General features: G+C 40.1%; 3 protein-coding genes across 3 annotated transcripts; 2 read left to right on the top strand and 1 right to left on the bottom strand.

Annotated features, from left to right (window-relative positions):
* Positions 1-527: 527 nt before the first annotated feature.
* LOC122846781 (girdin-like) lies at positions 528-3,607 on the bottom strand. The gene has a single exon (XM_044143944.1). The coding sequence runs from the start codon at positions 3,453-3,455 to the stop codon at positions 849-851; it is 2,607 nt and encodes an 868-aa protein (XP_043999879.1). The 5' UTR covers positions 3,456-3,607; the 3' UTR covers positions 528-848.
* A 154-nt stretch (positions 3,608-3,761) lies between these two features.
* Positions 3,762-12,117, top strand: LOC122819446. The gene is made up of 4 exons (XM_044096182.1): positions 3,762-3,997; positions 11,279-11,485; positions 11,578-12,019; positions 12,066-12,117. Exons 1-4 carry the CDS (start codon positions 3,862-3,864, stop codon positions 12,115-12,117), a joined length of 837 nt encoding a protein of 278 aa, XP_043952117.1. The 5' UTR covers positions 3,762-3,861.
* LOC122846785 lies at positions 12,041-13,438 on the top strand. The gene is made up of 3 exons (XM_044143947.1): positions 12,041-12,651; positions 12,894-13,062; positions 13,201-13,438. The coding sequence occupies exons 1-3, from the start codon at positions 12,177-12,179 to the stop codon at positions 13,265-13,267; spliced, it is 711 nt and encodes a 236-aa protein (XP_043999882.1). The 5' UTR covers positions 12,041-12,176; the 3' UTR covers positions 13,268-13,438.
* Positions 13,439-13,936: the final 498 nt, after the last annotated feature.

Below are 13,936 nucleotides of genomic sequence, written 5' to 3'. Positions count from 1 at the left end.
GAGGTCAGCCTGGAGACCAACAGGACTCGCTACGAAGCCCTGGAGGTCAGCCTGGAGACCGACAGGACTCGCTACGAATCTCTGGAGGTCAGCCTGGAGACCGACAGGACTCGCTACGAATCTCTGGAGGTCAGCCAGGAGACCGACAGGACTCGCTACGAATCTCTGGAGGTCAGCCAGGAGACCGACAGGACTCGCTACGAATCTCTGGAGGTCAGCCAGGAGACCGACAGGACTCGCTACGAATCTCTGGAGGTCAGCCTGGAGATCAACAGGACTCGCTACGAATCTCTGGAGGTCAGCCTGGAGACCAACAGGACTCGCTACGAATCTCTGGAGGTCAGCCAGGAGATCAACAGGACTCGCTACGAATCTCTGGAGGTCAGCCAGGAGACCGACAGGACTCGCTACAAAGCCCTGGAGGTCAGCCTGGAGATCAACAGGACTCACTACTGAGCCCTGGAGGTCAGCCTGGAGACCGACAGGACTCGCTACGAATCTCTGGAGGTCAGCCTGGAGATCAACAGGACTCGCTACGAATCTCTGGAGGTCAGCCAGGAGATCAACAGGACTCGCTACGAATCTCTGGAGGTCAGCCAGGAGAACGACAGGACTCGCTACAAAGCCCTGGAGGTCAGCCTGGAGACCAACAGGACTCGGTATGGACTCAGCAGTCCAGCGGGCCTCAAGCTCTCCTGCCAACATCTTTCAAGCATTAAGCTCTTCCGCTATCAGCCCCCTAGTGTCAAGCTTCCCCTGACACCGCAGTCCTGTTGTCCTCCTGTTGTCCATTCCACTGCCACCGATAATCAAGTGTGAAGCCTGGAGCCCTTATGACACTTCTTTACTTAAAAGTAGAATATTTCAGTCCAGTATCTGAGAGTGTCAATACAGCCTCCGATCGCACGTTTCAATATAGGCGCCTGCTCTTGTGGCTGTTCTGAAACTGGCTGGATGTTTTCCTGGGTTTCTTCTTCTGATGTCTCCTGGTTCTGCTGTTCCATTTTTTTCCTCATACAATGGTTCAGATTTTCTAATTCAAGCTGCAGCACAGTGCGCATATGCTCCGAGGCAGCGCTTTTCTCCTCCACGGCAGCCTTTTCCTGCTCCAAGGCGTCGATTATTTTTTCCAATGCTGAGCTTTTTTGCTCCAGAGCAGCGCATTTCTGCTTCCGGGCCGCGTTTATTTGCTCCAAAAAGAGGTATTTCTCCTCAAAATAGATTTTTTCACGCTCAAAAAAGTTGCCTTCCTCTTCCAAGATGTCGTTTACCTGCTTTAAAGTAAAGATTTCCTGCTTCAGGGTAATTCTTTCCTTTTCCAAGACAGTGATTTTCTGTGCCATGTCGGTGTTTCTCTGCTCCAGGGTGGTGTTTCTCTGCCCTAGAGCAGTTTTTTCCTGCTCCAAGGAGTTGTTTTTCTGACCGTGGTCGTTGTTTTCCTGCTTCAGGGCAATGTTTAACTGCTTCAGGGCGGTGTTTTCCTTCTCCAGGGCGGTGTTTGCTTGCTCAAGGGTGTTGCTTTTCTGTCCGAGAGCAGTTTTTTCCTGTTCAAGTTTATTGTTTTCCTGCTCCAGTGTATTTCTCTCCTTTTCTAAGGCAGTGATTTTCTGCTCCAGGTTGGTCATTTCCTTCTCCAGGGAATCGTTTTTCAGACCCTGAAGGGCAGTGTTTTCGTGCTCCAGTTCAGTGTTTTTCTGACCCAGGGCGGCGATTTTCTGCTCCAAGGCAGTGGTAATTTGCTCCATTGTGGTGGTTTTCTGTTCCAGAGCAGTTTTTTCCTGCTCCAGAGAGGTGTTTTTGTGCCACTGTCTGGAGTTTTCCTGCTCCAGGGCTTCAATTCTTTTCTCTAAGTCACATATTTCCTGCTCCAAGGTGGCGTTGTTCTCCAACAGTGCGGTACATTCCTCCTTCCGGGTGGCCATTCTCTTCTCCAAGGTCCTGTTTTCATCCATTAGGGCGTAGTTTTCCTTCTCCAGGCCGAACTTTGCTTGCTCAAGGATGATATTTTTATGTTTTATATAATTTTTTTTATGCCCCAGAGTATTGATTTCCTCTTCTAAGGAAGTGATTTTCTGCTCCAGTGTGGTGTTTTCCTGCTCCAGTGTGGTGTTTTCCTGCTCCAGGGCTCTATTCTTTTGCTTTAAGGCAGTATTTTCCTGCTCCAGTGTATTTCTCTCCTTTTCTAAGGCAGTGATTTTCTGCTCCAGGTTGGTCATTTCCTTCTCCAGGGAATTGTTTTTCAGACCCTGAAGGGCAGTGTTTTCGTGCTCCAGTTCAGTGTTTTTCTGACCCAGGGCGGCGATTTTCTGCTCCAAGGCAGTGGTAATTTGCTCCATTGTGGTGGTTTTCTGTTCCAGAGCAGTTTTTTCCTGCTCCAGAGAGGTGTTTTTGTGCCACTGTCTGGAGTTTTCCTGCTCCAGGGCTTCAATTCTTTTCTCTAAGTCACATATTTCCTGCTCCAATGTGGCGTTGTTCTCCGACAGTGCGGTACATTCCTCCTTCCGGGTGGCCATTCTCTTCTCCAAGGTCCTGTTTTCATCCACCAGGGCGTAGTTTTCCTTCTCCAGGGCGAACTTTACTTGCTCAAGGGTGATATTTTTATGTTTTATATAATTTTTTTTATGCTCCAGAGTATGGTTTTCTTTTTCTAAGGTAGTAATTTTCTCCTCCAGTGTGGTGTTTTCCTCCTCCAGGGCACTATTCTTTTGCTCTAAGGCAGTTTTTTCCTGCTCCAGGGTATTTTTTTCCATTTCCAAGGCAGTGATTTTCTGCTTCAGAGCAGTTTTTTCTGTCTCCAGGGTGCTGTTTTTCTGCGTCAGGGTATGTTTTTCCTTTTCTAAGGAAAAAGAAAAACACTCTGTTTTCTCCAGGGTGGTCTTGTCCTTCTCTGGGGCAGTGTTTTCCAGACCCTGAAGGGCGGTGTTTTCCTCCTTCAGCGTGGTGATTATTTGCTCCAGGGTGGTGCTTTTCTGACCCAGGGCAGTGTTTTTTCTCTCCAAGGCACTATTCTTCTGCTCCAGGGTGGCGATTTTCTGTTCCAGATTGGTCTTTTCCTTTTCCAGAGCAGCGTTTACTTGTTCAAGGGTGGTGCTTTTCTGCCCTACAGCAGTTTTTTCCTTCTCCAGGGCAGTTTTTTCAATCTCCAGGGCAGTGTTTTTCTGGCCCAAGTCGGTAGTTTTCTGCTCCAGTTTGTTGTTTTCCTCTTTTAAAATTTTGTTGAGGTCGAACACCTTTTTAAAGTCCTCCTCTTTCTCGCTAAGCAGCATGTCTTTCTCAACCGTGGCTTTTTGTATGTTTGTAAGTTGGATCCTCAACTCCTCATTTGATTTTATTAGAGTCTGTCTCTCTATTGACATCCTATTGACTTCTTTCAGGATCCGTTGGAGCTTTAGGGTCTCTCTTTCTAAGGCTTGTTGTTCACAAGCAGAAGTCGACGGCATACCGCTTTCACTCATTGTTTGTTGTTTTTTTTCTTGACAATTCCAAAAACTTCTAAATGTTTTTCTTTATTGGTTTGTTAAGAGTTGACTTGAAAAGCTTTCCGTTTCAATCTTTAGTTCGGAGACAATCCTTCTATTTCCTCTCGCTCTCTCGTCTGAAATGGTTATGACGGTAGATTTCAAGAGTGCAGCTTTTTGATGCACTCCAGTGCATCACTCTTTGTGACATCATTTCGTGTGATGTCACAAATTGATGTCACCACCTCAGCAGAACAACTAGAAAACTGCTGAAGTTTGAATCAAAACAAACTTTATGGCTGAATGCAGCTCGGCTTAGCTGATGGCTATTGGAGACAGTTGAGCTGGTAACATATCTCCAAGGCTAAAATACGCACTTGAGAGACAGCGACTCTTGAGGACAATGGACTGGCACAGCAGGGTACCAACGGTGAAAAGGAAACATTGCGCCCGAAAACAGAAAAAGGGGAAACGGGCGGGCCTGTTGACCCAGATGATGCCAAGGAAGCCGCTAATTCCGACTCCCTTTCTGGCCAATGGTAATTACTGAAATTCGTGGTTTGGGTAATGTTATCATTTACCAAAACTATATGAGTTACAACAACATTTAATTTCCCTTTGGGATCAGTAAAGTTGAATTTTTAAGGCAAAATTTTAGCAATTTTTTTTCCTCTTTTTGTACAGTTTCTAGTGAAAATAACTTAATAAGAAGACAAAAACTGACCAATAAGCAACTTTTAAGCAAGATATAGAAGCTTGTTTAAGTAAATAATTCCTTAAAATTGCTGAAGAATTATTAGTTCGATTGACAGAATATGATACTTAAAACAAAACATTTTTTCCCCAGTTATAAGTGAAATAATCTGCCAATGGAACTAGTATTTTTTCATCAATATTAAGGAATCACTGACTTAAAACAAGCTCCTATATCCTCCTGAAAAGTTACTCATGAGTTAGTTGTGGCTTATCTTAAGTGTACTAAGATGTTTGCACAATAAACTAGACTAAAACTACTTGGTAAGATTTAGTGTTTTTGCAGCGAGGGAGCTGAAAACAATTGGAAATCATTTTTATTTCCAAAAGATGTGAAAAATTATGCTAAGTTATGCACTAAAATAGGGCATACTGAAGTTCATAGTTATAATGTGGCAGGGTGCTCCATTGTGGTGCTCTTCTCTGGGCCTTTTCCCTTCATAAAGAAACTTTCCAAAGACACCTGATCTGTTTCTTACTCATTTTGCTGCTTATGGCTCCACGTTTGTGCGCAAGACGTAACCGAGAGAATCCGGTTGAAGGATTTTCAAAATAAAAGATCCTCCAGACTCGGATAATACGTTAAACGGAAATATTTCATTATTTCTTGTGCGGGCCGGTACCAACTGGTCCATGGCCCTGGGGTTGGGGTCGACTGCTTTACGTTACAGGGTTTCCCCAGATAACTTGCTAGGTTTGAAACGCCTGCCATGTTTTTGAGTTAAAAGCTGTTAAAAGTTGACAGGAAATTTGAAAATATCCCTGGATAACTATGTGTTATTGGAAGATTAATAAAGTCTTAAAAAATGCAAACATTAAAATAAAAACTAAAGTTAGTAGGTGATAGTTAGCCTTGTGGGGGTCCACTTAAAGCCTGGTGACCCTCCAGGCTTATAATACTCTGAGGAAAATCCTACATCAGTAAAAACATCATGCAGTCACTAATTATGAAGTAGGCAAGAAGCATTATATAATGAATCATCAAGCAAATACACATCCAATACGTTGAACAATGTTAAACTTACAATTCATCAAAGGCAGCTCTAAGCATGTGGACTTTAAGCCTGATTTAAAGGAAGTCAGTGTTTCGGCTATTTGGCAGTTTTCTGGACGATTTGTCTGGATCTTGGAGTAATTTCAGTTGGCCGGAGCCTCTTGGGGAAGGTTCACCACGGTATCACGTTTTCTCCATTAGTGGACAAAGACTCACACTGTGGTCCACTGGAGTCCCAAAGTCTGAGGTCTGATTTTTTTTAAAAACTTGTCCCAGACGGACAGGCCAGCTTGGAAAAGGGTTTTGTCCCTTTATGAATAAAATTGTCAGTTGAATAAAATAATTTGACTTTGGCTACTCTTTGAAGACATTGTAAATATCTTTATTTTAGGCCACCTGCCTAAAATAAAGCTCTGAGTCATTTTTTGCCAAAAGTGATTTATTGTTTTTGTCTTTTTTTTGTTTTGTTTTGTTTTTTTGCCTAAAACATCTTTTGGAAAGAAAGAGTTGCTGATTCCTAAGCCACTGAACCCTGGAGAAACAAACTCCTTCACTGAGTAAAAATAAGTTTAAATTTAAATCTGCTGGCCGTATGATTCATTTGAAGTTACAAGTTGGAAGTTGAAGGTAGTTCACTATTAATCTCTATGCAAAGTTATCTGTCACATGCAAACATCTGTGTTTGAGCTGCTGCTTGCCTGATTCTGTATGGTGTGTTGGAGTAGTCATAGCACTAAGTGAGACTAGTAACAATTGAATACAAATGGATTATTTTTCAGCTTTTTATTCATAAAACACTTTTAAAAACCATGCATCTTTTTTTCCCTCCGTGTCAGAATTAAGCATTACATTAAGTTGCCTTTGTTTATGGCAGGATTTTCAAAGGCCATATTTCCTATGATACCACAAATTCAGACAGCAAGAGAGCACCAAACATGGGGCCACAGAGATAGAAGTCTGTATCCTTTGACTAGACATTAAAAAAAAGTTATCTTAATGATCCTGATGGTTTTTACTGTTAATGGAGTTGAGAGTTCAAATACTGTTTTAAACTAAAGCCTAAACTCAAGCTGGTTTTTACTATCCTTGCCGCATAGCTTTTCCCCCCAAATCTATTTATCGTTTTTTGTAATTACACTTTGCAGGTGGGGGAGCAGCACATGCATTATTTCTGCTGGTAAAATCAAAACAAAAGTAGACTAGTACAGTACTGACAATGAAATCCATGTGCAAAGAGTTAAAAATGTTTGCAATAGGATAGAAAACTTTATCAAAGTAGCACACTGAACTCATGTCTTGTACATAAACGCATTTTTATTCAGCCTGATAGAGGTTACACATGAAAAAAAAAATTCTAAGAGAACTACTTCCCTTTGTGAAGCTAATGATATGACTGTTTTAATCAGCTTCATATCCCCATTTGACAGCTTTCAACATTAGCTGCCGTAGGCTGCGAGGAAAAAGCATAATCACATGCTACAACTGACCTGAGGCGTGTTTTTAAATCTTTCTTCAAAAAAAAAAAAAATATCCCCCATCATCAATTATGATTAAACACTAGGTGATAAGGAATGTTATTTTGGAAATGCAGATAAAAATAAAATTTCTCTGCAGCAGCAGAAAGCAAGACAAGAAATTGAATATTTAAAAAAAACAAAAGAAAACCGACCCCCAAACTTTGTTCCCAGGTTGCTACCGTATATGAGGCAATACCAAAGAAAAAAATAAACTTTCGCACTCCAAAGTAGCTTTAACACCAAGAATAACTCAAAACTCGCTGCTGCGATTCAGTCTCACAACCCTCCGACAAAGAAATGCAAACAGAAACTACATCTGTGGTAATCAATATTACAGAAGGTCCGTTACGATTTACAGTGCCTGCAGATCAGCTTTGGAGCCTAATATTAGGACTGATTCAAAGACACAAAGCAAAGACTTGTGAGAAAGAAGAAGGGGAGAATCTTAACATATAACTAGTGTTAGTCCTTAACTTGCAAATTTCACAAATTCCAGCAGGACGATTGACAGGACGTGCCTCCACAGCAGGTCCACACATCGAGCATTGTTTGTCTGATGCATCCTGAAAATGATCAGTTCACACCATGATATCCTTCCTCGTGTTAAAGTAAATAAATGATCACAAAAATGTTGTCAGTAGCGTACTTCAAATAATAACACATACCCTCTAAAGGTTAAACAAACAAACAAACAAAAATGTGCCAAGACGAGTAATTGAGTATCATACAATGTTGGTGAACACTGGGTTTTAAGTTTACTGTGTTGAAAACTGATTTCAGCAGGTTCACTCATTACGTTAATCCTAAATTACAAAGCTCAGCCACATGACCTTAAAACCCAGCCCAAAATGCAGAGACAAACAAACTTACCTTAAATAAAGAAAAAGAAAGAAGTAAACAACGAAGAACCAGATAAGCTGGGAATGATTCGAGGGCATGCCGTACTCGGCATAAACGGTTGTATGAGCTCCTAGAGAAAGAAAATATAACAAGAAAAATAATGAAATATTTAAAGTTTCGGCAACCATTGAGGTTCTTAAACACATACAATAATACGAGCCGAAATCTAATCTGTAATTTGAAAATAATGTACAGAGTAGCAAATCCCAGAGTAAGCAGCTCATTGAACTTTATGTCTTGGTGAATTCAGCCCCTCACAAAAAATGCATATTAGTATCACCATGACACTTAAAATCTTTCAAAGCAGGAATGGCTTAAGGCTTAGTGGTTTGTTAAAGAACAACAACAAAAACAGCAGCAGCATGATTAAGATTAGAGTAGATGGGAAGATTGACGGTGCTAAATACAGGACAATCCTGTAAGGCAACTTGTTAAGAGACTGGAAACTAGAGCAAAAGTTCATCTTTTAGAGAGACAATGACTGTAAAAACACAGCCAGTCACAATTGAATGATTTAAATTAAACCATGTCGGTGAGGTAAAATGTCACAGTTAAAGTCCTAACCAAACACCAACTGACGATATCAAAGAAAATATATTCTGAAAAATATTGAAAACAAAAAAAACATACCACTTTTCAGTTATTTTATTTATACAAAATGTTGAAAATTACATTTTCCTTTCACTTCATGTATTCACCGTTTTAAGCTCTTTCCCCATTGTTTGTAGTTCTGACAAAATGTTTGACCAAGGTAATTGGTCAATTTCTTTATAATTTATTTCACACTGACATAGCTTACCATTTTTTTTGCTAGGGATAAGTAAGTTTGGGCTTCCCTGTTTACCCCTGTGACCCAACTCCAGATAAGTAAGATGGATGGATGGATGGACAATGAAATAAATGAATAAATTAATAGATTTGGAAATTAATGTGGAATTAAGTAATTATGATTCGACATTGTTTACTTCCAATTTTGTTTATTAGTTATCTATTTGTATTCACTTGTGTTTTCCCACTTCTTTAGATTGTCATTTACTCTTTAATTCATTTACTTATTCTTTGTCAATTTTGATTGGATCATTTCTTCATATTTCACGACTAACATGGAGGAAAAACCTGAATCAACAAGGAAGTCATATACCGTACTTGCTTATTGGTACATGTATTTTATTTATTTATTTATTTGCTAACACTGGATTTTTTTACCTTCACCGTTGCCATTATAAGCTCAAAGTTCGGCTATTGCAAGAAAGACAGAGATCACCGCTTTGTGCTCAAGTTCTCCCTTTCGCTCGCGGTGCGGTCTGTTCTGCTCTCTAATTGGTCCGCTTACCTGGCGCCTAAATTTTGAACAAGTTCGTACAACGGTTCTCATCTCAGAAGAAGCTGAATTGTGCTCAAACCTCGACAAAGAAAAGAACGCTGTTTGGACCTCGTCAGCTTTCAGCAAATGTAAGTTAAACTCTATTTTCTTCAAACGTAAAAGGCACGGTAATTTGTGTTTCTGGGGAGATTAAATTTTGTTTTTAAGGCGTCATATTGCTTCTTGGAACAATATGCAGTAGAATCATTTTTTGCTACACCTGTAACACGTGTAACTTGTTGGGTAGGTTGAAATTGTTTAAACATGATTACATGTACGTTTTGCTGTAAAACACTAGAATCATTGAGGGGCTATGTGTTGCATTGCAGAGTGCACAGAAACGAGCTCAGTTGTGTATTCAAATGCCTCGGCACCAGTGACGTGCGGTGAGGCACTGACGTCATCAGAATCAGATTTGCAAATAGATGCATAGATTGACAACAGTTTACAGGTTATGTTTCACTTCTGCATCCTTACACATACAAACTGTAGCTCACAAAACACACATTTCCTTAAAAAACAAAACAAAATAAAATAATCCATGTCGAAAGTCGGGATAAGCGAGAGGAAAAAAATCACTATCTCTATTATAATCTATCGCTGCACTTGACTTGCTTCCCGAATCGTTTAGCCTAGCTCGCTGTCACTTACTCGGCAGTTGAGGAGTGAACAAGACGAACGTCTGGGATCTTGAGCGCCCCCTGCCATGAGGCAAGAGAACTGCCTGCCTCACCTCGAACCTGTTCTCTGCCGTTTATAATCGCTCATTACACGAAACACATTACACAAACACAGTTGGTGACAAAACGCACTGTACATTATATACATAAGCTAAATTATTGGAAATAAGTTCACATATTAAATTAGTTTAAACCATTTTATTGACGCCGTACAGCAACATGCTCTCTCCGCTTAGCAGCCAGCGCAGAGCCAGGGGTTGCGCAATCCAAGGTGAGGCAGAGCTCGCTGCTGCCTCACCGGCATCGCTTCCAAGCATTTGAATGGGAAAATAAGAAAATTCAGCGATTTTGAACAAATAAAAATAGAAATTGGTGAAGCTACATGAAAAATAAATATTTTTTAGTACAAACCACCGGATGAATATAACAATTTAAATTACTTTATGATTATGTATTTTCTTTCTTTCCATGATGGCTGGTGAGGCACTGCCTCACCTGCCTCCCCTGACCGCACGTCACTGCTCGGCACAGAATGTAAGCGGACATTTTGTACATATGCAGCGTTTAAAACTCATTTTTACCGAGTTTACAACGTGGCTTCACACTCCGAATCAGCCAAAGCCATTGTTGCTAAATTGAAATGCACCATTTCATTGTGTGGCCACCAAAGCCAAACTGAAAGAAGTCGTTGCTCATTTAAAGGAGCATATAATGGAGTGGTGGCCTGTAGCATGTCCAGTGAAAGCCTGCAAAAAAAGTTTTTAGCGTCAAATCATCATTCACAGTTCACATGTCCCGTAAACATAGAGATTTGTCTGTGGATAACATTGATGTTTTGTACAAGGAAACTACAAGTAAGATCGTTAGTGTGTCAGAAAACGATGGGCCTTCTGAGAGCTTTAATGATGCTCTGACTAATGAAAGTCACGAATTATCTCCAAATTTCAACAAGGATTATCTCAGAAACTTGTGTCTTTTCTACTTGAAACTTCAAGGATAGCTGCTTCTTCCAGCTTCCACAATACAGAACATCGTTGAAGAGATGCAAAATGTGCATGAGCTGGGAATGGATAACACTTTGACTAAACTAAAGTCGCTTTTAAAAGATGACATGTGTCTTGCAGATGATGCTGTTGCTAAAATCTGTGATTGTGTAAGAGATTCAGATTTATTTTCTGTTTGTCATCATGGCCCACTGAGAGCTGTACAAACAGCTGTCTATCATCCTGATTACCATCTGCATTCACTGACAAAACAGACTTCAAGCACTTTGTGTATTAACATAAATGACTTGGTTGACTTTTACCCTTTGACCTCTAAATGGACAACAAGTTGTTCCTCTGAAACACAGTGTGTTTTCAAAATAAAAATGTCTTTATATACCATGATGGAAAGTCCACTTAAAACAGATATGTTGATGTGAACAAAAATAATAAAGAAAAAACAGGGAGAAGTTTGACTAAAAATTTAAGGATGTACATGACTAAAAAGTGTGAATCGGGCACAATATTTTGTTTGACACCAAGTGAGTCTCTTTAATTTGTACATAGTTGAATACGTTATATTACGATGATCTTGTTTTTTTACCATTATTTTGTCTGATTTTATTCCAGAAATGGCTGAGCAAACATTTTTACGCAGCGCTATCAGTGAAGTGTTGCCCGATCTTGCAGAGGCTTCAAAAGACATTCTCGAAGAGACTTTACAGTCAATTGGAGTAGAAACGTATGATGACTTCCAGTTCATTGTTGAGGAAGACTTGCTGTCAGCATTAAGACCAATTCAAGCCAGAAAGGCACTTGCTGCTTGGAAATTCAGAAGTAAGTAAAATTCTAGAAAAGCAAAAATCAATCATTAAACACTGATATTCATATTCTGTTCTGATAACTTTTTTGTTTTTTTGTTTTTGAAGGCCGGACCCCTGAAACCAGCAGGTCCTCAAGTAATGCATCACCAGATACTCCTCCATCACAGCCGTCTTTGTCCCCGCTAAGTGTGTCATCAAACTCCTCCAGCAGCAACCAGACATCTGCAGCAGACTGGATGGACACCTTTGAGATACCATGGGAAAAGTTCTCAGAAGAACTGATGCAGGCATTAGAGAGAGGTAAACGGCCAAGTCCAAAAATGAGGAAGGAGATGGTCAGGATTGTGGTGTCTGAAATGATGCGAAAAAGTTCTTACTTGGGTAAAAGGAGTTCTACAGAGGTTGCAAAGAAGATGGTGGCAAAATATCCAAAATCTCTACAAGATGTTATCGATGGAGATGTCATTGGCCCTGGCTATCATTCACTCAAACAACTTCAATATCGAATTGAGAACGTGAAGCGATCTACAATGCCTAAAATAAGAAAGCGAAAGCGCTGCTCTGAAAACTCTGACACAAATGAAATTCCTCAGGAACAGAGAGCTGCAATTCAGGACACCTATGGGTGTATCAACTGGAATGTAAAATTCCTTCCTCTTGGAGAAACTGCTGAAAGTCAGCAACAGAAGAAGGACAAGCTCAAGATGATGTCTCTGCAGAAGGAGGCCAATCCTGAGGAGATGAAACAATTACTGAGGACAACTTTCTACTCACAGCGCAAAGATATTAACCAGGGGAAAAGCATTCAAGATGTCTTGGAAGCCTGGCCTGTTTTATTTCATGACATTGGGATGGCTGTACACTACAAGGGACTTACTGGACTTGGATTGAAGGAAACCTTCATGAAGAACATGGATATGAAGGGGAAAAGACTGCTGAGCTACATGAACACTGTTTGTGTGAACAAAAACAAAAGGTTTTTCCAGGCTCAGACAAAGTTGAAGATGTTAAAGGGAGAACTGGACGGTTACTCTGAAGATGTTAAAGAGCTGATGCTCCTACTTCTCTGCTACTTCAATGAAAATGAAGAAGCAATGTTCTTCTGTGTGGAGGACACATGCCTAGCTGAAGAAGTACAGATGGAGAATGTCTCCTTGACTCCCACTATCATTGTGTGTGGTGAGTTCATTTTTGTTTTTCCAGTTTCTTTGACCTGTTGTCTTTTTTGTTGTCTTGTCCCCTTTCTTTGCCCTTTTGTCCATCTGGCATATTGTTTAATATTGTTTGTTTTTTCAATTCTTTTCTTATCCTTCTACTATACTAATTTTTTTGCGTACTTTTCACTTGATTTGTTATGTTTTATATAAATGTCATTGCTTTGTTGTATCAGGAGTCTAAATTTATTTGTTCTTTCTCCTTAGGTCAATCCTGCTTCCATGCTAAACGATTCATGCTGAGTGTGGATCAACAGATTGGAAACAACAACATCTCCTGTTTTATTTCTGCCCTCTGCATGATGTTTGGGAGCTATTATTGTTTTAACATACATTATCCATCGGGGCTGGCGTCTACACTGGAGTTTCTGCAGAGGTATGAGTTTTTTTTTGTTTTTTTTAAATTGGAGGAGTTAAATTTGACTTTTGACCACTTTTATATCTTGAATAAAATGTTTATTTCTGTGTGAGGCACATTTTGATGTAGTTTTCTGTTTGTCCTCTTTATCTTAAGGTGTTTCTTCTCAATCAACCCAGACAAGGGCAGTAAGGTGGAAGAAACCCGTAAAGACTGCCTGTGAACCCCCGTGTACTCACCTTGATCCAGGAACTTTCGGATTATGAGTGGCGTGATGTTTGAGAAAGGACTAAAGTCAGTGAGTTATCAAGACAGTGTTTAATCTTAACAGAGCTGAATAGATTTGTAAATGTATGTTGCATCTCACACCGTGTCTGCTGAAGTTAAAAAAGTTGAAAAGATATATTTAAATTTGTTCAGTGGTTGAATTTTGCACCATGTCAGAAAGGACAAATGATAATTTCATTGAAAATATGTTTTCAATTAAAATGTTGTTGCAGGTCTCGGGTGGAGGGACAGGCAAACAGATGCAAATAACCTGTTTTAACAGGAAAAGAACAAATGAGCCACAGGAGACGGTGTTGCTGTGCTGGTAGCTCTCATCCGAATTTAATCCAGATTATAACAAAATTGTGACTATACATTCACACTTCCACTAGTTCCTCTATAACACAACACCAGCTTATTACTATATCAGGAATTGTAAATAAATGCACATTACAGACGGCTATATAAAACATACGCATTCTTCGCGTACCATCTGAAGAAATACTCCGAGCAGCTAACCGAGAGCTTATTAGCAAACCGCATAATGACGACATAAAATAACACAAACCAAATACACAGGGGACCAACGTCACGACACTTAGTGGAACGACTATGTCTATTACAT

This window comes from Gambusia affinis, linkage group LG17 (assembly GCF_019740435.1).
Source record: "Gambusia affinis linkage group LG17, SWU_Gaff_1.0, whole genome shotgun sequence".
NCBI classification, from domain to species: domain Eukaryota; kingdom Metazoa; phylum Chordata; class Actinopteri; order Cyprinodontiformes; family Poeciliidae; genus Gambusia; species Gambusia affinis.
This window is presented reverse-complemented; position numbering and strand designations above follow the sequence as displayed.

Excerpts from the sequence above, each read along its gene's own strand:
- LOC122846781 (XM_044143944.1), bottom strand. The coding sequence starts at position 3,455 with ATGAGTGAAAGCGGTATGCCGTCGACTTCTGCTTGTGAACAACAAGCC.
- LOC122819446 (XM_044096182.1), top strand. The coding sequence starts at position 3,862 with ATGGACTGGCACAGCAGGGTACCAACGGTGAAAAGGAAACATTGCGCC. Across the intron at positions 11,486-11,577 it reads TGCTGCTTGGAAATTCAGAA|GCCGGACCCCTGAAACCAGC; the intron begins GTAAGTAAAATT and ends TTGTTTTTGAAG. Across the intron at positions 12,020-12,065 it reads ACAATGCCTAAAATAAGAAA|GAACAGAGAGCTGCAATTCA; the intron begins GCGAAAGCGCTG and ends GAAATTCCTCAG.
- LOC122846785 (XM_044143947.1), top strand. The coding sequence starts at position 12,177 with ATGATGTCTCTGCAGAAGGAGGCCAATCCTGAGGAGATGAAACAATTA. Across the intron at positions 12,652-12,893 it reads TCCCACTATCATTGTGTGTG|GTCAATCCTGCTTCCATGCT; the intron begins GTGAGTTCATTT and ends CTTTCTCCTTAG. Across the intron at positions 13,063-13,200 it reads ACACTGGAGTTTCTGCAGAG|GTGTTTCTTCTCAATCAACC; the intron begins GTATGAGTTTTT and ends CTTTATCTTAAG.